General features: G+C 36.4%; 1 protein-coding gene across 1 annotated transcript in view; it reads right to left on the bottom strand.

Moving 5' to 3' along the window:
* Positions 1–23930, bottom strand: part of Kcnd2 (potassium voltage-gated channel subfamily D member 2) — a 448576-nt gene that overhangs the window by 8457 nt on the left and 416189 nt on the right. The window contains exon 2 of the mRNA XM_026388726.2: positions 6173–6335. Coding sequence (XP_026244511.1) covers positions 6173–6335 — 163 coding nt within the window. The remainder of the gene's footprint in view (positions 1–6172; positions 6336–23930) is intronic.

Raw genomic sequence — 23930 nt, 5'->3', positions numbered from 1 at the left:
TGTCATTCTTTCATTAATGAGACATGTACATTAACTAAAAATGTTACCCAGCAAAAGAAGATGTCATATATTTCTCTTCATACAGTGGCAAATCTGCATACAGTAGCCATCACTACTATAGAAATGGTTCTAACCTTAGAGAAAAATATGTTGTTTTAGAGACAGCATGGTCATTTTTGCTAGATTTATACAGTGCATTAGCAAAAGAATCTCTCATCTTTGTTCAGCCTCTTTTGTCTTACTTTGACACAATATTGTTTCATTGGTGGTACATGCCAAATATCTGTTGAATGTTTTCAAGACCCCTTTGAGGTCTTAAATTACTTTGGTTCCAGCAGGTAATTGAGGGAAATTATTTTATAAAAGTACTTTAGAAAATGATTTTATTTATGACCTCTGCAGTACGACAATCTTGGCAAGTCCAGTTTGTATAATTGAGAGGTTAAAAAAAAAAAAAAATCCTTCCAATCCTCTACCCTACCCTGGAAGGAAATGAGAACTTCTTGTCATGGCAAATTGCCAGCAACAAAAATGGAAATCAGGGTGAAGTTTCAGTAAATAATTAACTGTGGTCGATTGGAAAGTAGAAGGTTTCCAAAGTGTTAATTAAAAATGGAGTTTGTATTGTCAGTTTTAGAATAAAAGCTTGGTGGTTATTTTTGAACTATTTATCTGCTTTAAGAAATACTGGTGGTGTTTGGGAAAAAACTGTTCAACTCCTAAGCACATTTCTCCCATTCATCCCAATTTCTCAGAAATTCAGTTTTGCCTAATCCTCTAATCTCAGCAGGATTTCTCAGTCAGTTGCAAGGAATGATAAGTGAAATGCATAAAATCCAAATGAACCAGATAAAGCAAATAACTGGTTCTGTGGCCAAGACAAGACTGGGGAATGTTGAGATGTTAGGCAGGTTTTCCCAGCAGCTGGGTTCTTCACGACATATGTGAGGGTAAAAGGAGGACATAGTGTACAATTTTTCTTAAATTAATTTGACGTGGAACAGACTTCCATGCAGACAAAGCATTCAGAAACTAGTATGCAGGGCAACACAATGGATTTTTAGCAAGTAGATGATTCTTATTTATGACAAATAATACTATTTAAATTTATAATGTATTTTCTGGAATAGAGCCTGAGCACCAATCAGAGAAAGATCCCTAACAAAATACCTTTGAGTTAGCAATTCCCTTAAATGAACAGCCACCTTCTAAATAAGATGTGCTGCAGATTGAGGGATGTTTCTGGACCATCTTGTCATCAAATCACAAACTAGTCTCAATACTTTTGAAGAATTAAGGTATCCCCGGCAGTTTAAGGGAAAAAAACAGAAAATCTCTTTCCTTGGTAATCTCAGCCAATTACTTATTCCTCAGATATCAGTCCACATACTTCCCGTAACATGTGTCCTGGAAATTTCATGTTTGGTTGTTTGTTTCATTTATGGTTTAGTAAAAAACTTCATGTGGATTTAACATATTAAGCTTTCTCAGCTTTTAAAAATTTAAAGAGTTTATTGGAATCTTTCCATTTGCTAAGGAAAGTAGCTGCCCTAAAAATGAGACAAATTTTTAGTACCAAACAATAATAAAAAAGTGAGAGTGGAAGGAAGTCAGTGGAAGGCAGTAGAATGTTCCCTGCCTGGTGAATCCTGGGATGGCAGTGCTGGGCAGAAACAGTCAGGGAATTGGGTCAGCTGAAAAAATGACAGGATGGTAAGAGGACTCTGGGTAGGGAAAGGTGAGAACACCGAAAGAAGATGTAGAAGGGCATCAGAAGCAAAATAATGCTTTCTATTTATTTACTTTTTGTGCCAAGTATGGAACCCAGGACCTCTCACAGATACCAGTGCCATTTTGTGCCACACATTTACTGCATTTTACTCTTCACGGTGGAGGAGAGGGACAATACAGTGGAATACATGATAATAGATTATACACACTATTGTGGGAGAAAAAAGGGAGGAACTAAGGTTGCCTACAATACTCAGAAGAATTTTGATGGAAGCAGTGATATGTGACCTAAGTGTTGTACCCTGAATGGGAATTTGCCAGGTGGTTACATTAGGTAGTGTGGAAAGGAGTGGAGAGCTAAGAGCAGAGGAGGTGATTCAACAAGGCTAAACCTGGAGTAGGTAGGGAGAAGTATGTAATCCACAAATTCCTATATGAGTATATAACAGGTGATCATTAAAATATAGACAGATTTAAAAAAAAAAACTAGATTATCCACAGAAACTTGGGTAGGAGTTGAATAATTTTGTTTTTAGTAGTGGATAATCTAAACCAGATCATTCTCAGGCTCCAGCAAGGATTTATTTCTTGTCTGTGCATTATTCTAGAATTATGTTTAAAAAATCTTCTGATTTGGACCTTGCTGAGTGTACTTGGCAATGGTTCTTAGAGTGTGATAGCAGTAGCAGTATCACAGGGAACTTGTTGGAAATGCAAATTTTTAGGCTGCAACTCAAAACTACAGAATCAGAAGCTTTGGGAACAGGGTTCAATTTGTGTTTTAACAACAGGATCCAATTTGTGTTTTAACACGCTCTCCAGATGATTCCAATTAATCTAAAGTCTGAGAAGTACCATAGCAGGATGTGATAAATGACAGAGTATCAGTAACATCTATCTGTATGAATGTAAAAAATCATCTCCATGTGAGAATAAGATATTCATATATATTGCACAGTAGCTCATTGATTCTAAATTTCTCACTGAATTCTGAGTTCCTTACAGGAAAATCCCTTAGGTAACAGAGAATTCACAGTATGAACAATGTAGACTTTTCTGGTCTTGGACTTTTAATCAACAAATGTGTGCTAGTGTGCAAGTTACCTGTAAAATGGAAATAATAATATCACCCTCTTTGTAAGTTGATTGTGAATATTATAAAGCACCTGGAACATACTAGACAGTCTAAAAAGAGTTTGTTGTTGTTACTAGTATTTGTAAATTACAGTTATAATCACCATTGCTTCTATTACATGATGAACAAAGGTTACCCTGTGAATCTGCAAATTATGTATGATCTTATTCATATTTCAAAGCAAATACTTGCTTTAAAATATCAACTCTACCACCTGTTGGAAGGTATTCAATAAACACCTTTTGAATAGCTGAGTGGAAAAATAGATCTATTAAAATACATTGCACACAGTGGGGGCAGGGGAAAGGTCTCAGTAAAAACTTACATTTATGCACATGTCCATGTGCAGTTCAGATTGTGAAGGACTGATAAAAATGGGGGTAAACAATACATTCCCTTTTAAAAGGCAGCAGTGTGTAATGAAATCAGAGAAAATATATGCTGGGGGAAGAGCCTAGAAAGAAAGTATCCCTGACAGTGATGGCAGAATTTTCTCAAAGGCTTGGTATTATGCACATTCAAGATTTTCCTAGAGTTTGGAGCTGGCAATTGGAATAAACACCAAAAAATTTGATCTAAGAAACCATTTTACAATATTACGTTAATTGATCAGCTTGAATAATGTTTTTATTGAGCAGACTGCTTGCTTGACTGAATCAGCTGGTTATTTTTGCATAACCTTAATATCTGTCAAGTCACCCCAGCCCAGATAAATGCAAACTTTCTTAGCCTAATGGAGGCTTTTCTGCTTTTTTTTTTTTTTTTTAATCTTCTGGGAAGGAAAATTGGAAACGTCCCTTGTTAAATTATTTTGTTGAATACCTAAGTTCTTAGAGGATTATGCTTAGCTTATTGGCCATAGACTATTAACTGAATATATTATGTTAGGTTATTATATTTGGCTTATTAGGCCAATTTTTCTAGTGCTCATATGTAAAATTCATTGTATTGTGGCAGAAATTTAGAATACAGATGATATTTTTAAAATGCCAAAGTCATTCTTAAAACATGCTTTTTAATTTGTATACTTTTATAACATCACTTTTACTTTGGCTCTTAAAATTTAGTTAGCCAAAAGGCTTCTAAAATATTCTAAGACTTTCTTTATTGTTATAGATGACAAATTCCAAAAAACACAGACATTTTGGGAATTGGATATTTGATAATCACATTTGTGCTTCCTATAGTTTTCATACAGTGGTTCTTATGTTAAAAGAAAGCGTTCCTAGAACGGAGATCGGTGGGTGGTGCAAGGTAAGCTTTCATGGGGGATGTGTGATATTTCAGAGGATGTATGCCCAGTAGGGGATCCAAGTAGGCAGGACCAAGAGTCCTAAACAAAGTGCTCTGGAAGAGGGGCCTGAGGTCCTCCAAGTGCTGCTCTGAAGGTCTGTCCTGAATCCTGCATGAGGTCACCATGGCCCAGAGGTCGCCTTTTAAAATTCTCCCTGTTTATTGGATGATCAGTTCTCTGCATTCATGTTATCTGGGATATTTATTATTCTTATCAGTAGGAGTTAAAAACTAGTTATTAGTCCAAAAATGGGGTAGAGTGGGAGATGTGTCTATTAAATAATCAACTCCAAAGTTGAAACAGTGATCTTTGCTGAAGGAAGAGGACAAGTGACAATAGATATAAAACGAATTCTCTGGACAACACACTGTATGACCATACTGATTAACCTGAACTTTCCAAAGAGTTCACACTATGTGAGATTTTATACTTTACTAAAGAGACGAAAAATTGCTCAAAAGCATATTTAAAATTCATTCTGTAATTACCTATAAAGCCAGTTATGAACTGCACCAAATCGCTCATGATATCTTATAGGTATACCACATTATCCAAATTGTGCATCTGCTTTAGTCATGGTTATAAACGGTTTCTAGGTATTTAATAAAAGATGTTTTTGAAGGACAAAGATACAGTGACCATGAAGGATACTGGAAATACAGCAGTTTTAGTATTGAGGAAACTACAGAAGAGACTTCTATCATTATTTTCATTTTTGGTCCTGGGGATTGAACCCAGGGGTGCTTATCTGCTGAGTCATATCCCTAGCTCTTTTTATTTTTTTATTTTGAGATAGGGTATTGCTAAGTTATCTAGGGTCTTGCTAAATTGGTGAGGCTGGCTTTGAACTTGTGATCCTCCTCCCTCAGCCTCCTGAGTCACTGGGATTATAGTGTGTGCCACTGTGCCCAACCCTAAAGTTATTTTTAAGCAAAAAGGGCCCTGCCTTTCCAGGTGACTATTTTGACACAGAATGGGGAAGAGGAGTATGCTAATAATCCATCAGTGTTTCTGAGACACAACTGATGGTAATGTTTATGTTGTGTGAAACTGAGAGCCAGCCTGGCTTGGGTTGAATGGTGGCTCTCCAACTCATCAGGTATGTGACCTTAGAATTGCTCAATTCCTGAATTCCTTAGGATTCCCATCCATAAAGTTGGAAGAATAAAGTAACCAACTTCTAGAGATGCTGTGAAGATTCTATTAGCTAGATTTCTAAAAACGTTAGCCCAATGCCTGGAATATGATCAGTCACCCATGACATTAAATATTGTTAATATTATTAAGTGTGTATGTAGATGTATATGTACTTGATATAATCTTAATATTAATGTTTTCCCATTTTACAAATAGGTCTGCGATATGTACTTAGGAGAATTAAGTCACTGGTGAGAAGATCAGAGAAACAGGAAACTGCTGGGTCAGAAGTAAAAATCAGTTACAAATCATAATATGTATCCTACTTCCTGTTGCAAATAAACAAAATATCTGTGACACACTTTAGTCAAGCTAGCGGAACCAGCTTGATCCCTCGTAGAGATTAAATAAATCAGATCTAGAAACCTGATTTTAATAAAATTTGCCAAGAATCTTTCTTTGAATTTACTGCTGTAATTAGTGCTCTCCATCAATTATTACTTACTTTCTGCATCCAGCCCCATAGTAGGTTTGTTTCCTGCTGATTTTGAAATTAGACGTGGCTGTGTGACTTGCTTTGGCTAATTCAATAGTCATGGGCCACTTCCAGGAAAGGCTTGGGGAGGTAGTGGGTGATCATGATAGACCTTACCAGGCTTGAACGACTGCAAGTACATTGTCAAGGTGAAGTTTCATCTCTAGACCAGTAACGGACCTGGAGCATATTTCAGAAATATTCCTTGCTTTGAGCCACTGATGTTCAATTTCTGTTTAGCATAGAACAACCTGGCACTGAGTAGCCAATAGGAAATTCTGAAGCTCATTATAAACAGCAAGAGACGCCAAATCATGATTTCTCAGAGCTGAGTACACACCTTTTGTGCCCTTCGTTTGTCTGCTCGTTGATTCTGGTGGTAGATCCGACTGAAGTTGGAAACAATCACGGGAACAGGTAGAGCAATGACCAAGACGCCGCTCAGTGAACAGATGGAACCAAAAATCTTCCCTGCTATGGTTTTGGGCACCATGTCACCATACCTGAAGTAGAGAAAAAAAAAATGTCTATCATTTCAAGTCATGGAAAAGACACTTACACCTGTTACAAATAGATTTTTACTTTAAGTTAAATGATTTTTTTGGGATACCTCTCTATTTCTACTTCATAACTATAATACAGGTGGCTTCAGATTTTAATATAGCCAGAAATTATGAATATCTGGATAGAAAAAGTTACCTTTCCACTTTGTAGAAAATGCTTCTAACATTTAGAAATCTCTTTGATTGGAAAATATTTTAAGCCAGATGAGGTAATGATAGCTCTTCAATTTGTCCTTTACATAATGTAGCACAGTTCTTTACATTTATTAATAGTCAATATTTCTGTGCTGAAATTATAGTCTAGATAACACACTTTTCCACTTAATTTTTTTTTTCAACATTGGATTGGTTATGAAATTGATGTAGAAAAAGTAGGACATCACATTCCTTTCATCAGATATAATCACTTAAAAAATAAACTTTGCAAGGTCCCCATTAACCTTCACTTGTGAAACCCAATGGCCATTTCTTCATGATAATTTCAGTCTTTCATTTGTATTTGATTAGTTGACTATTCTCTCCTCAAATCACTTTTTGTTCTTGGCTTTAGTATTAGAAATGCTTTCAGTCATTCTCTTACCTCCTTGGCTACCAGTTCTCCTTCTTGTACTCTGGTTCCTGCCCCTTTATCTACTGTCTCAATTTTAGAGTACATTTAGGTCCCAGTCTTGAGTCCTCATGGTCTCCATATAAACTTTCTTCCTATCTGATATCATCCAATCCCATAGCTTAAAACTATACCCTAATTTACATCCACAGCCCTGATATTTCTCCTGAAAATTGGACCCCTATTTTCAATAGTCTGGTCTGATTCTTTCCACCCCTGGATGCCTAAGAGCCAATTAAATCTTAAATAAGCCAAAATGGGAATCTTATTTCCCTAGCTTCCTCTGTCCCCACTCAAATCCGTTCCTCCAAGTTTTCCACCTATGATTAAATGGAGCCACAAATTCCTGGTTGCTCAAACCAAGATTGAAAGGGCCACATCCCAATTCCCAGTATCTGTATCTTCTCTCTTAGTTAATAGTGTTGTCTCTGAACAACCCTAGCTCTCCTCCCAACCCCGTACAGGAAATTGAATACAGGGATGCTTTCACTGCTGAGATATATCCCCAGCCCTTTTTATTATTTATTTTAAGAAGGAGTCTTGCTAAGTTCTTAGGACCTCACTAAGTTGATAAGGTTGGCCTCAAACTTCTTGAACTTGTGGTCCTCTGGCCTCAGCCTCCTGAGTCACTAAGATTACAGGCATGTGCCACGATTCCTGACCCAAATTAGCTCATTAATAAAAGCTAAACCTATCTCTGACTTTGATAAAATTATCAAATCTTATTGGGGTCTCTTACTCAGTCTCCACTTTGTCATGATAAATCAAGCCATTGTCTTGTCCTGCCAGAGCCATCTTACCAGAACTTTCCACATTTACCACTATACAATTCATGCCAACATGGCAGCCAGAGTTGCAGGCACAGAAATGAAGATTAGGCAGTTTCAACTAACTCTCTTCAAACTCTCTGGTGGACTTGAAAGTAAAATAAATCCAAACTTCTTACTTTTGCCTTCAAGGGACTACATCATTTAATCCTTGCCTATACTTCACACCACACTCCACCAAGATCCCTGTCTTCTGGCCACCCTGGCCATCGGGTCTTTTGAGTGTGTATACTTTCAATCTTCATCATTAAGTATCTCCAACCCAGAAGTTATTTCCCAGCCAGCTTTTTTCACAGTAATCTTATTATTTCCTCTAATCATTCCCTATAACAATTTCCCAGTTAGTTACCTTCACAGTTATTATTCACATATGGTATTTTCTTATTTACTAATTTACTTTTTTTGCTCTTCATAGACCCACCTGAAAATAAAATTGTCAAAGCAAGAGCCATTCTACTTTGTGTCTCACTAGCATAAAGCAGGCTCTTACCACATATTACTCGAATGAAAACATTCTCTGAATGTGGTCTATATACAGAGTGAAATATTACTCAGCCATAAAGAAGGATGAAATTATGGCATTTACCAGTAAACGGATGGCACTGGAGACTATTATGCTAAGTGAAATAAGCCAGTCCCAAAAAAGCCACAGACTAAGTGTTCTCTCTGATAAGAGGATGCTACCACAAAATAAGGGAGGGGAGAGGAAAGAATAGAAGTTCAATGGATTAGACAAAGGGGAATGAAGGGAAGGGTGGGTGGGAATATAAAAGACAGTGGAATGAATCAGATGTAAGTTTCCTATGTTCATGTATTAATACACAACCAATGAAACTCCACATCATGGACAGTCACAGGAATGGGATCTTAATTAGAATAAATTATACTCCATGTATGTATGATATGTCAAAATACACTCTACTGTCCTGTATATCTAAAAATAACAAAAAAAGAAAATATTTTCTGTTCTTTACTGAGTTTGTATAAGAGTTCATTCCTGGGGAAGGCAGGAGGGAGGAGGTGTACATTACAGCTTGAGGGAACCTCAGAAATGACTGTATTACTAAGATTATTCTTGTGAGAAGACATTGGTGTGTTAACATGAAGATTTGGGAAACATCGGTGTGTTAACATGAAGATGGAAGATGCTGAGGAATTGTCCCAGGACAGGCTTGTGAGAGTAACAGAAAGCAAATCTGACTGGTCCTGCATTAGATGACCCCACTGGGATCTGATCCTCTGCTTTGAAGAAGCAGCTACTTATTTTTGCTGGTGTTTGTGGAGGTTCAGCAGTTAAGTAATACACTGTCACTATAATTCCCACAAGATTTTGGACAGAGAATGATGGTACTGCTTTAATTTATAGTACAACAATAATAATAACTTAAGAACCGGAATATGGGGTCCATATTAAACAAGTTTTTTTTTCTGTATTCTAACTGGGAAGTTATATTATAATCTAAAGATTATGTTAATGAGGAAACAGTCAAAGCTTAAAAACAAACAAACAAAAAGAAACCTAGAAAGTGAGTTAAAAGGACTTGAGGACATTCTTACAATGGAGATATGTCTGTGGGCTTTAGAAGGTCAGCTCCTTCTTATACAATACTGTGTGCCCATGAGCCAGTTTCTACAGTTCACCTTGAGTGCCTGGCTATGTTTTATAAGCATCTACTTTCTCTTTTCACTGACTGTGTAATAGACCCTAGAGAAGATGTGCCCCGCCCCACCCCCACCTTTAAGAGAAGGGATTTGATTTGAATGCCTACCAATTAAATTTTAGCCAGTTTTTATCAAAAGAAAAGTAAATAAAACCCATTTATTTGTCATAGGCAGAGAAGACAAGCATTAAAGTCCATGTGATCCAAGCAAACCTTTAAAAAGATAAATATATAAAACAAAGAGATAAAATGAGTAGTAATGAATCCATCCCATAGTTTCTCCTGCCCATCTCTACAAGATTATTTTAAATTAGTTTTTTACTAACTTGTTTTGCAATCTGTGTGCATTATGTCATAGAGTAGGCAAACCCAGAAAACCTGTTCACTATTACGGCAAATTTTACAAAGTAAAAAGAAGTCATGGTTTAGATGTGAGGTGTCTCCCAAGAGCTCATATGTGAGACAATGCAAGAAAGTTTAGAGGCAAAATGATTGGGTTATGAGAACCTTAATCTAATCAGTGCATTAATCCACTAACAGGGATTAATTGGGCAGTAAGTAGGCAGGTAGGGTGTGACTATAGAAGGTAGATCACTGGGTGCATGACTTTTGAGGTTTATATTTTGTTCTTATGAGTGGAACTCTCTGCTTCCTGACTATTGTGTCCTATGATGCTTTCACCTTTGATTCCCTTCTACCATGATGTTCTGCTTACTTTGGGCCCAGAGCAATGGAGTTGGCTATCTATGAACTTTGACCTCCGAAACCCTGAGCCCCAAATCAACTTTTTCTCTGCGATAATTGTTCTTTTCTGGTCTTTTGGTTACAGTGGAAATGAAGCTGACTAAAACAGGAAATGATGCAGTTTGTTAAAAAAGCTGCAAGTTTATGGGCCAGAATAATCCATAAAGGAAAAACAGATGATGAATACACAGGGGTGGTTTAAGGTAATAAAGCTAGACTAATCTGAAACAAATAAAATGATATTTCTTATGTACCTTGACCACATCTGTATTGCAATCCAAATTCCTTTGACATTCAGAAAGTGTTGCTAAGCATTTGAGATGACTGGGTGGGAAATGAGAAATGGTGGGAAGAGGAGGGAACACATTGATCGTTGGTGGGTAAATCTCTCATCGTTTGACTCCAGTAGAGAGACAGAACTTTCCCATATGGTAGCCAACTAGGAAGATTCCCCAAGGCTCTGCTGTTGTGTGACAGGGCAGTGGGAGATGGTGGAACAGCACAGGAAGTAGAACAGGCAGGGTGCAAGATTGTCCAGGTTGTCCTGTGATTACTGACATGAGGACAGTCTGAGCTGGTGGCCTCTCCCAAGATGCGTCAGCTGCCTCCTTCTGCACCCCTCCATACTGCACAGATGGCCCACAGGCTCTTCTCCATGTTCCCTTTGCTTTCTAGAGACTGGAGTGCTTTGATGTTTGTAAGATGTTAAGTATGTTTTGCTCATTTGAATATGTTGGAGGATAAATGAAAAAAATATAGTGTGATTTTTATATGTTTTTACATTATCTATTTTGTCTCTCTTCTCACTTAGGACTGATCTGGAGAAATGGAAATAGGGAGTTTTCATCTGCAAAAACTTGTCACTGGGCATAGAATCTGCTGGGGATAAGAAATATCTTTCCAACAAAAACAGCTGCTGTCCTTTGTTTAGCAAAGGATTTGTTTTTTAAAACCAATATTCAGACTCGCATAGCAAGAAGCACAATAGCCTTATCCACTTCAGGAATTAGATCCCTCTGAAACCCTGTGGAAGACACGCTTGGAACACAATGCTTTATCATGAGAAGTGACACTTATGTCAAAAGGATCATTTAAAGTTTAAAGCGTTCCTGAAATATCACCTTCTTTTAATGATTAATTTCTACCTTAGGCAACTTGGTTACCTATTGATATATTATTCTTTGTATTCCATAAAGCACACGCCAATTTTTTCCTGACTCATTCTTCTTAAATTTATGCTAAGCCTGGTCGTATTATGCATTTCCTTTTTTTCCCTGTTTCTCTTCAGAACTTAATATTATGTCTTCAGCCTTCAAAAATTAATTTCCCCAAAGCATTACACTAAAATATTAGGTGGATGTGTTTATGTTTATTTATTTAGCAAAATTAATTATAAGACTACAAACAAGTCCCAAAGATCAAAAAAAGATAAATATTGAGTTCTTAAAAAGCAAGGAGACTATACTATAATGAGAGAATAACTACCCAGAAGTTTTACATAATAAAGCGACTTGCACTTTGTTATTGAAATAAAGCTTTTCCCATCCCCTTACTTTTCTCTGCTTCTTCTACATTTTTCCTCCTGTAGTCCCAGTGTTGCTACAGACACCCAGGTTTCTTTCTGCTCCTTCCCACACTGGACATCTGTCAGCTTATTGCTCTTTTTGTTCCTCATATCAGTAAAAAGGTACACTATGAAGTCATGGTTCACAAAACTAAATGTTAATTCTAAATTTGCATGTTCAAATACACTTGGTTACAATGACAACTTTTGCTCTATATTAAAAATCATATCCGTGGAAGATCAATTCCTCAGAAAATAATTTCTGTTTTTTGAAGACTTCAATTTCAAATATTGTTCAAAGATTCCATGCAAAAATCCTTAAATTCTGGCATGTACTCTACTTACTCAATGCCAAAAAAGTAGTACAAACTGGTTAACTCAGGCAAACAACTTAAGTAAATTTATCTATCTACCTAATCTATCCATCTGTTCATTCATTCATCCATCCATCTATCCATCTTCCCAATTTATCAAGTAATATTAAAATAGGAAATATGCCTAGTTTTTAAACATATTCCAAACCAAATTTTATAAATACCTACTCAATTTCCCTATTTAGCAATTCTTCTGAGATCATATGGTTAGAGTGTGGCTGTCTTTAGATCTCAAGCAGAAATATTGCCTTTAATTTTCTTCCATAGTCTATGAACTCAGTACTGTTAGATTCCTGGCTTTTTTTTTTTTTTTTCATACAGGTTCATTTTTCTACTCTTTTTTATTTGAAGAATTTGTAGGTTCATCTGATAAAGGAGAAATGTTATATAAAATAAACCTCCCCAGCTAAGGCATGACTTTCCATCTATGAAACTATTTCCCATGGATACTCAGAGAGGAAAAAATAATGTATTTTATAAACAATCACAAAGTTGCAAGAAATTCACATACAGCAGGAAGAAAATGTGATGTTAAAATAAACCTTGATGCTTAGTGTAACTCAATCTCTTCCTCTCTCTCTTTCTTTTTCTACAATGAAAAGTCATAAATTGCCATGTATAAGGAATAAAATGGATGGATCCTGTGTGGGTGCACAGAAGCCTCGGAGCATTCTGAAGGTTATATGGGGCAGGTGCAGGGTCCATAAATACTGTAACTCAATGTGTATAATAGTTAAAAAAAAAAAAAAAAACTTCAGATGGGTCATAAATCAGTATTGGGTGATATATCTGAAAAACAGGTACCCTTAAAAAAGTTAGATGAAGGCAAGTAGGTGTACAATATCCTGGTGAAAGTCATTAGCTGATAGTGTGTGTTTATGTACTTTAATTATTGATTTTGTGTTATAATCTTCTTTCAGACCAGAGTGTTAGTCCAAGAATTCTAAGAAACAATTTCTTCTGACCCGGAAACTGGATCACTTCTTAACCAATAATTCTACCCCTTAGGGTCTCATGGATTTTCTGCCATCAGTTTGGTATTCTAGAAGGATCAGGGTTTGATGAATAATTTTTATAGTAGATGCAATGTTTGCAAATAGCAAATGACTCTTTAAAATGTTTCTGTATGACACCTGCCTGTGGTATAAAACTTGTTTGCCAGAGATGTGCTGGTTTTACTTCCATAAGATAGATTTCTTTTTAACATTTTAAAATAAGTGTTTGCCTAAAAACTGCCTGATTTTGTATCCGTCTACTTTGCCTGGAGGAGCTCTATTGGATAACCTGAGAATTTTTTTTTTTACTAGACCATTTATATTATTTAAAGTATTCTATGTTATCTCCTATTTCAGCCAAATTTCAAGCTATTATTCTTTTCAAAGAGTATTTAAAAAATCCCTTTCTAATATTTACAATACTAACCATCTTAGCATCTGTTAAATAAAAGAGAAAGTCAGAGAATTCCCTTTTCTAATTAGAGGCTTTTAGATGAGAGTCATGAACTTTTAAGAAATTCATGGATAAAATTCAGTTGAGTCATGATAACTCCATGGCATTGTATATTTTTATATGTATTGTTCTGAAAAGAGCTTTCTTCTCTAGTTTTTGCTGTTCTGTGGATCAAACCGAGGACTTTGTGTATGCTAGACAAGCACTCTACCCCTGAGCTACATCCCTATCCCTGAAGAATTCTTTAAAAATAAAATTATTAATTTTGATTAAATTATAAAGCCTTTATTAAATTATCAAAAGTTTTATGGCTCAAATAATGTTTAACACATAATTTTAATGCTTAAATGCTTAAAGGGATATCAGTGTCATATACTGTCACTGTAAAGAATCTGAATTCAATTGCACAAAAGGGAATGCTGTAAAAATATCACCATTATTTTATGGCTGCAGAAACAGCAAATACCCACTAGGGGGCATAAAAAGCTAAATGAAAGTTTGGAAACAAACCAGGTCTTTTCTGGTTTTCACAAGCAGGGAGTGAGAAAAGTATTTCCAGTAAATTGCTTGTGCCGATTCCTGATCTTTGCCTACACACATTCAACATTTAGGAAATATTGTTGACATCTTTTTCGTCTAGAAATAGGGGAAGAGAACAAAATCTGAACAATTTCACAGAGTATCTAATTTCGAGGTGTTTCCAAAAGGATACAACATAATTCTGACAACATGTTGTGTTTCTTTTTTAAAGATGAGTAATTTTCTATAATGTGAGATATCACTAAGGCACAATTTTAAACAAGAACCCATTAACAGGGGCCCTCAGTGTGATAATTAAGGAAAAGTAAAGAAATGGATTTGTGAATAGAAAGGGGGAAAATTCAGGAAAGAACTAAGTTGCTTTTAGAACATCTAACCAACATTTATGCACTAAGTCCTTGGTATTCAATTTCATTTTGGTTTAGTTGCCACATTCCTTTGGTTTGTACCTTTTAAAAACAATTTTTTTCTGTCTCTTACTTTTCCTCTTGTTTTTCACTTCTTAGGTCAACAAACGAAGGCTTTAAAAGTTATAAATGGACCATAAGACTATGACCTAATATCTAATACGTTATTTTTTTCCTAAATGAATGCCATCAATAAAAGGCTTACTGTTTTCTTATTTTCAAAGTGAATTTTGCATCACTTTTTAAAAAGTTATGAAAATATATTTATAATTGATTATAGTGAGGAACACATTAAAAGCAAACAAACAAAACCCAAACACCCCACTGGGTACTGGCTTTCCCAGCTGTGGGATTCCCAGAAATGTGTTCCCTCTGCTAAGGGTGTCTAGTCTTTGTTGCTGGGAACTCATTTCACCTTCAAATATCTTCACATTCCCTTCTACATTCTATCTACCACCTGCAGGAAGAAGTTCAGGCTCCTTATCATGATATGATCTTCACATCTTTTCACCACTTGGCTACCTGTCCTCCTCATGCTCCCAGGCATGCCCTCTAGTCTGATTGAAACAAAACATACTGTGTCCTTCTATTGCTCTATCCCTTGGCAATATGATCCTCTCCAGAATAATCCTCTTTGCATTCCTACTGCATAAATCCTTGGGATAAATTCCAATTTTATACTGATGAAGCTCAAACATCAGTTGTCATTTACAGAACTTCTTGCCTAATTTCTCTTTACCTGGTAAGAGTTTTCCCTTTTCTAGGGCTTCACCACGACTTGCAACTTAATAGAGTACAATTAGTTTTTTAACAGGTCTACCTTCTCTCGATAAACCATGTGGACCATGAGGTCAAGGATCAGGTCATCATTATTAACTCAAGTTTAGCACAGACCTTGTCCTGTGCTGAGCAAATAGTTGGAACTCAATAAATGTTTATTGCTTAAATAAATCCTCAAAGAAAGGTCTGGTGGTAAACAATAAAATAGGATGGAGGGGAGATACTCGTCTACTGCTTTTTTTATCTTAACCAGATTTCCTATTTTTCTCCTCCAGGCTCAGCAACATCTCATCTCCTCAATTTTTCTAAATTCCACTCTGGGTGCATAGATGAAGTGCCCAGCATAACCTGGTTCTACACTATTAATACATCTTGCTTTTTATACTCAGAGAAACCATTTTTAACCTAGATGCTTTTAAATGAAAACAGAATTGGAAAGACCTGACACTTTTCCTGTCCCTACCTGCTTCCCAATGTCACATGGATAAGAAACATGAATCTGACCAGAATCTGACCAGATTTTTGAGACACAAATCATCCCAAATTTGACAGGTTTTGTAATCTCAAATGCCCAACAATATGAATGAATACTGACTCCTTGTTCTCTCTGTCTCAGATATGATCCTGGGAAATGGTTTACTGGATGCTACTAATCTTAAATAGTGAACACTAGCAATCCTCTGGAAATTCCATTGAGTGGTTTTCATTTTTCTTAACAGGTTCACTCTGGTTATTCTCTAGCAGTATATTGGAAGTAATATGTTTGTCTTCCATCAAAAGTAAATCCATCAGGTTCTAGCAAATGCCTGATCCTTTTTACTTTGGTTGATGAGACCAGCTGCAGGATTATGTGTTTTGGTTTTGCATCCCAAAGGGCTTCATCTAACACTGTAAGAGCTTCTCTCACACCAGGGACTTCCTTCAGTCACCTGCTGCTGTAGCTTCCTATCTCTTCCTTTGTTTTGAAAGGTAGCTCTGTTGGATGCCACTCCCCACTGAGCATGGTTCCAGTCTGCTTTCCTCAATGCTGTGTCCCAAGGAACCAAATCCCTAAGCCACTTGGACAGTGCGGTTCATAAACCTGCCTTCTTATAACCAGCCACCTCTCTTTCACTTGCTGACACCTCTGAACCGGTTTACTGCTTACAGTTCCATTCTAAGACTCCTTGGTGGACTTTGCAATGGAGGAAGGATGAGCTGGCCCCCAGGATTAGGGCTGCAGTGTGGTTTTTGAGGAGAATGTCAGACAGGCAGCTTAAAAGCAAAATGTAGAGCTGTTTATTGTGAATGTTTTCATTTTTCTCTCCTAACTTTGCAGCCTAAAACCGATTAGGTATTATAGGCCTCATGACAACTTCAAGTCGTCAATAAGTATTTGCCTATTTTATTTTCAACTTTACTTTTTAAATTACTTATGGATTATCCAGTAATGACCTAACACATCTCTTATTTCTAATTCTGCCCACTAAGACCTGATCATTTTGCTGCCTATGATCTACTTCTTAAGTCTCATGGAGAAGAATATACAGAAATTTAACTGCCAAGGAGACTTGGTTCTCTACTGGGGCAGAGAATGAGGCACTTTGTGGCAGCAGTAGTATCTGAGATGATGGTTCTGCAGATACTAGTTGTGTCCCTTCTGGCAGATCTGACCTGCCACACTATTCTATCCCCTTACCCAGCTGACCACCCAGGCAGGCCCAGGCAGCTCCTGTCATGGTCAGATTGGAGCTGACCACCATAGTACTGGTGCCCCCAAGGCACACAGCCAGGTCGCAGTCTGCCTGGTTCTTTCCTTGCCTGTGTAGTGCTCTCCCTTTTCACTGACCAGGGACTTCTTCCCTGCTAAACAGGTCAAAATTTTTAAGCAAAAATAAATTAACAATAATGTTTCATGTAAATAGGCACAATTGTTTAATTGTTTAAATATAAAAAAAAGAAAGAGAGAGAGAGAGAGAGAGAGAATGAATCAGAAAAGCTTTAATTTAACCATCCAAAGAAAGCCAGGCATTGCCACTAAAATTCTAGTTTCCAATTTAACCTAGAGAGTTTCTAAGTCTTTAAACAAACTGTGTTTTTGATGAGAATCCCAGGGCCTGTATTTATATTAGAGATGTTTTCGGAGAACAATTCCTTCCTGATCAATGTGAGACAAAGTTATCTCCTGAGATTAAATGAAGATACTCCATACCCTTAGAGTTTAAATTCTTTTGCCTCTCTTTAGAAATGAAAACATTGACCAAACATTTATCCTTCCTATTAACTATGATAAACATATGTAAAGGGGCCTTAAGTTCATTGCTTTACCTGTGAATTTCTCCTCTGTCAGAAGTCTGTAAATGCTCTTATGGTTGCCCTCTGATTGTATCTATATAAAAACACTATTGCAAAACAAAAACATAACTTGCATTTGTTCATATGTGAATACAAGACCAGTGAAACTCCATATCATGTACAACTACAAGAATGGGATCATAATTAGAATAAGGAATACTCCATGTATGTATAATTTGTCAAAACACACTCGACTATCACATATATCTAAAAAGAACAAATAAAATCAAGCAAAAAAAGCACAACTGCTTGCACATAAACCAACTGAGAAAGAATCTTCTACAAAAATTATTTTCCTCAGGTTTCATTTTAAGGAAAAAGAGGAGAAAAGTTATGTGAAAGCTAGAAATTATTATTATTTTTTTAAAAAAAATTCCTGAATATATCTTAAGCAAATTCAATGTATATGTTTCACATGTCTTTGCAAGTTCCTATCTACACAAAATGTTCTGGAAATGAGATTAGAAAATAAGCACCTTACTTTTAAAATTATAAAGTTTGTGTTCAGGGTCTGGGCAGGCATACAGAAACCACTTCAAGCACTTTCACAGAATGAATTTACTGGATGGAATTTTCATCACTCAGGCAATGGAGTTGCTGGGGCTTGTGGATAAACCAGGAGTTGCCAGTAGCAAGAAACCACCACCCAGCAGGAGGCTGGAGGGAAGAGAGATGAGAAAATTCGGGCGCTCAAGAGCAGAGTCTTGAATGAAAGGTGAAACCATTCCAAGCCTTTACTGTGGAAAGAACTAGGATCACAAAGCAGGGTGAGCAATGGCCTTGGGAGATGCAAAGGAATACACTAACTGGTTCCTCCACCAACCCCTTTCCCATCTCCTGCCAATGCCTTCCATTGACAGAACTAGCAGAAAATCAGGATATGCCAGCCCTGGAAAAGCAGCCAGATGGCATCTGGACAGCTAGTGAGAGGCACAGTGTATTTGGAACCCCGGAGCACTTCCTCCAAAGCTGTGCTCTGCCTACCTCACCACAGCTCATGGCCTAGGTCCATTCTGGTTCCAAGATGTTAGGGCCCAGACACAAATCAGTTAATTATCTTGTTGATTCCAACCTTCCTATCCTAAAAGGCAGAAAATTCTGTTTTCCCAGCATTAGAGACTGATAGTCTTTCTCTGGGTACCAGCATTCTATGTCATTCCACCCTGTTCTTAAACTATTAAAAGCAATCCAGACCTTCCACCCGAAAAACTAAGGGAAGGTCAGACATCCTATTAGGGCAGGCTTGAGGCTTTTCAGTTTTTGTCAAACATGTCCGTCTCAATCAAAGATCAAGCTAAAGAACCAAAATATCTGTTTGACAGAGTGTGTGTGGCGTGGGGCTGGGGGGCAGAGTTAAACACAAAGCAAAATATTATTGAGATGTAAATGAACTCTGATAATTATAAAATGTTCCACTTTTATCGAATGTTTAATGAGAGCTGGTCCTTGAGGCTTCCACGCCTCCTGGAGACTAGGTGTCCACAGGGCCTCTGCACAGAAGCTGTCATCCTGGAGCTGAATCCTCCAACAGATCACTGGGAAGGTCATCCCTAGTCATTTAGAGCCTTTTCGTAAGAGCAGGTGAATATATGTGAAACCAAGTCACCATTAAAAGAAATACAGTTCCACAATTAGTTCAGTTGCTCATGAGTCTTTTTATTGCAGAAGTTTTGTTTGGTATGTTGTTATTTTTGTTGTTGGTTTTTATTATGGTAATGAAAGTCTATAGCTAAACATGCCAGGGACTGGCTGTTAGTTATAAATTTAAATAAAGACAAAATATTCCTATGTTTAAAGGAGAATCTAAAAGATTGCTGATGAGGGTTTTTGCAATAAAATAAAAATATATGATATGCGCTTTAAGTTAAATACAAGAAAGAACATAATGATTCTATTATAGGTGTCATTAACACGAATAGCTAGAATATCCTTAAAATATGTTTGACAACATGATGTTTCTACCACTAATGAGGGCTTATGATAAGGGTTTATTTACAGTTGTTGGGTAAAGCCTGTTGGTTTTTTTAGTACTTTACTAACCTCTGATCAATGAGATCAATGTGATTGATGTCTCCGTGGAATCAGTGGTGGTTGATTTTCATTATGAGAAGAGGCTTCTAAAACTTAAAACAATAAATGTGTGTCTCTAGAAACGTGTATGCTAGTGGCTTTACAAATATAATGAAATTGTCTGCTTACGTGAATTGCACCTGAATTCATGAACTTCCACAAACAAGAAAATAAAATAAACGAAAGCAAATATTTCTTAAGTATATTTTTCTCCCTTCTCTTCCACCCTCAAAAATTTATCTAGTTCCTATAAGGAGTAGGTTCCTTGATAATGATAAATTACACACTTGGTTCTTCCTTTAACAAAAGATCTCCTACCTTCTTTCAAGTTAAAACAATAAACAAGTAATTGAACTCTGATTTTTAGGTCTCTAAATGTTGATATGAGCTTTTTTCTTACACCTTCAAGATACAAGGTCATTGCTTGCATTCTGGGCTCCACTGGGTCTAACTTCTGCAAGAACCAGTTGTTAATGATTTCATGTACACCTTTGCTATTCACCCTAAAGAGAACCTGCCCAATGACTTTCTCTCAAGTCTCAGCAAGCCACTTTTTCTAATTCTCAGTTGTTTCCTCAACTATGTTTTAAGAGATGTAAACAATGTCATTATGTAAACAATGCCTACATTGTTCCTAATACCCTCATTTAGAGCTTTCTTTTTTGTAAAGGTCAAGGTGTTATGGTTTTGACTTTATGGGACTCACTGCCTTTGCTACAAGTACTCACCTTTATTATTATAGAAGAGAAAACATCCTACATAATCCATAGATGAATAAGGGTGATCATAATCTAGTAAACCTTTATGGACACTACCATTTGAATTTCATATTAATTTTACATGTCCAGAAATATTATTTTTCTTTTGACATTTTTCCAACCATTTAAATGTACAAAATTTTTCTAAGTTTTCAAGCATCATGGAAACAGGAGATGGGCTGCACTTGATCTGTGGGCCACAGTTTGCCTAACCTTGACTTCAAAGAACTATTCTTTGTGTAATCAACTTTGGAAAGTTTAAGCACTGTTTCTTCTAGAAGAGTTTAAAACCATTCAGTGAAATAAGATTTTGATAGTGTTAAACATTTTTTTTTCAGACATTTTCTGTTTCTTGACTTTAGGAAATGAACATTTTGTGAAAATAGGATGGAGGTACGTACATATCCCACTTATCTGTCTCTTCCCATTTTTGCCCTGCTCCACCATTACTGGAGGCCTTCTGTGAACAGGTTTGCCTCCGATGAATGGAACAATAAGCTGACTGCCCTGCTTGCTCTCTTGCATTTATCTAACACTGGTGCAGAAGGTAGGGGGAGGCAGTATCATGTTCCAAACTCTGTGCTAAGTGTGGGAAGGCCGAAATTAACAGCAATAGTCCTTGCTCTTAGTGACCTCTAGAAGGGAGAGAGGAAGCGCAAGAAATAAAAAGAAAGTGTAATAACTGCTGTAGTAGACACGATTGTGGATTTCTTGGGAGTTGAGTGCACTTGGAAAATGCTCTACGAGAAGGCAAGATTTGAATTGAATCTAGAAAAAAATAAAAAGGAGCTAGTCAAGCAATAAATAGAAGGGCTATGTTGTTGAGAGTCTTCTAGGCAACTCTAGCAACAGGTGGTCTTGTGACCAGGTGGAGTATTTTGCTCTAATGATACAGAGATGGCTTCTATTCAACTCATCTCAGATGCCTGCTTGTACTACTTAAATTCCACAATCAGAGACTTATTCTAAGAATTTTTATCTTTAATAAAAAATACAATTGTTCTTAAGAGCAGTAGCACATTCAGCTTTTGAATTCATATGTGCATCTCTGAGATTTGATCCATGCACCAATTTGTTTTTGGAAGACAGGTTTTTAATGGGTAAAAGTTAGAGAAATTTACATCCAAAGATGAGGAGGACAGGCCAAAAATGAAGGTTGGAACACAGAAATTCAAACTTGTGTTATTTGAAAGTTTTAGCCAGGGCTGGTTGTGCCTAGAAAAAGCTTCTTTTCCATGAACTGATTTTGAAAAGGATATCTGTTTGCCTAGCAAGAGTGAAAGGAGTCAGCCATTATGCCTTAGAGACCCTGTATTGATCTTAGCAGACAAACCACTAAATAGGACTTGACTGCTACACAATGGAGGATTAATTCTCCCATCAGCATAAGCCCATGGTGGGCATGTCAATACCCATTTATGAAAGCATCCTCTGTGTGTGCAGAGATCAGAACCTAATAAACAAATTAATGCAGGGAATTCAAACAGGAAAATGACCATTTTTTTCTTTATATTAAACTCAATGAAATGAAATCAGAAAAAAAGCCTTTTTTAAAACATAACTTCCTGACTTTATTTATCACTGTTTATACACAGTATAGCATTAATTGTTTTTTTTTAATTGTGGAAGAAATAAAATATGGGCAAAAAAAAAGTTTTTCTTCCCCTTGGTGAAGATTTCTTATTGAGCTTTCCCAAAAAATTATAGAAGATTTGAAATCAGAGTGAATCTAGGTAAATAGGAACTCTGGATCACTGAGGAAAGTGAGCATCTTGAATGGAATTGTGCTTACTGAGTGGAAAAGGAAAAAAGCTCAGTATTTGTCTCAGTGATCTCCAACCAATTTCATATTTCAAAAAAGAAATAAATGATTGCTTTCTTAACTTGATTGAATAAGAATGTATACAAGTCTAACTCTTTCCTTTGTAATTAATGACACAAGTCAGGTCTACAAGTGGCTTTCAGAAAAGCAGGAGAGTGAAGAAATCCCACACAAAGTTGTATGTTGGTTTTAACATCAAGTCAGATAATACTTTGGCTCCTATGAGGTGTGTCACTCTGTATTTAAAGACAGGATGTGAAACCATAGTAGTATGTTTTCATTTTAGGATGTATTCCTTTTCTCATGATATGTGTGGCATGCTATTTTATCTTCTCTTCCGTTTTCCTACATAGAAAAAACAAGCAAGCAAACAAACAAAAAACCCCAAAACCAAAACCAAAAAACAAAACAGTAATCTTGCAGTAATTGTAATTCTTGGGTCCTGACATAGTAAATGGCTTTGAAAATAGATGTAATGATTTGGTTTTAGCCTTGTTCCTACCTCTGCATACACAGCATCTACCCTTCAGGTAGGGATGTCTTCAGAGAGCTGAAGCATCTTCCTCTCATAGAGTAAAGGATCCAGATAAGAGTACCCAGCAGTTAAGGGTTCTTATTGACAGCAAAGGGTAAGTGTAGCAGTATTTCCCTTTCTTTCATAAACCAGATATTTAAGACCAACTAGTTTTAGATAGATTGGACCATGCTTTAATAATTTCTTATCTTACCTCGTTATACAAGTGATAGTTTTTTCTTTTGAAAAATTAATGACTATATATATATATATATATATATATATATATATATGTGTGTGTGTGTGTGTGTGTGTGTGTGTGTGTGTGTGTGTGTATATAGAGAGAGAGAGACAGTCTTATCTTAAACACTGCCAAATCTCTGCCATGTGTAAGCAGAAAGATGTGAGTTATCCACAGTAGCTGCCTCTCTCAGCCAGCAGTCTCCTTAATCAACTCTGGTCAATAACAATTGCTATTTCTTTAATGCTCCAGAAAGGGGATACCAAGGAGAGTCAGAGAAGTGAGTGAGAGGCGCATTTGATATATTTGGTTTGTCTATCTTTAGACTATGGATTATTGATTTCCAATAACTGATTTCTGATATCCTAATATATCTTTGCCTGTCTCCAAGGTTATTTAATATTTACAACAAAGTATATTTTGGTGATTTTTAAAAAATTTAATTCACTTGAAAACTCTTTTTTTTTCTAATTTTCAAAAAGTAGCACATGGTAAAATGAAAAACAAAATGGGAAGGCTGTCTCCATTCCCAAAATCTAGGAATGGCTACTACAATAAGATTTTCCATTTTTGTGTTTTATTTCATTATGCCATTTTTACTCCAGGGGAAGGTAAATGCCACACATATTATGTATAAGGAAACAGGATGATACAGAAAGAAGAGACAAATGTATCTGAATACTGCTGAATTCTTAGGAGCCCAGATAAATATATAGTACTGAGAAAAAGAGTTCAGAGATTAGTTGTTTCTATGGATAGATATTTGCAAGTGTCATCTTGAATTGTAGTACAAACTACTCCATAAATAGTTTTTCATGTTAGTTGCATTGTGCTGTATAATCA

The sequence above is a fragment of the Urocitellus parryii genome, chromosome 3 (assembly GCF_045843805.1).
Source record: "Urocitellus parryii isolate mUroPar1 chromosome 3, mUroPar1.hap1, whole genome shotgun sequence".
In the NCBI taxonomy this organism is placed as follows: Eukaryota; Metazoa; Chordata; class Mammalia; order Rodentia; family Sciuridae; genus Urocitellus; species Urocitellus parryii.
This window is presented reverse-complemented; position numbering and strand designations above follow the sequence as displayed.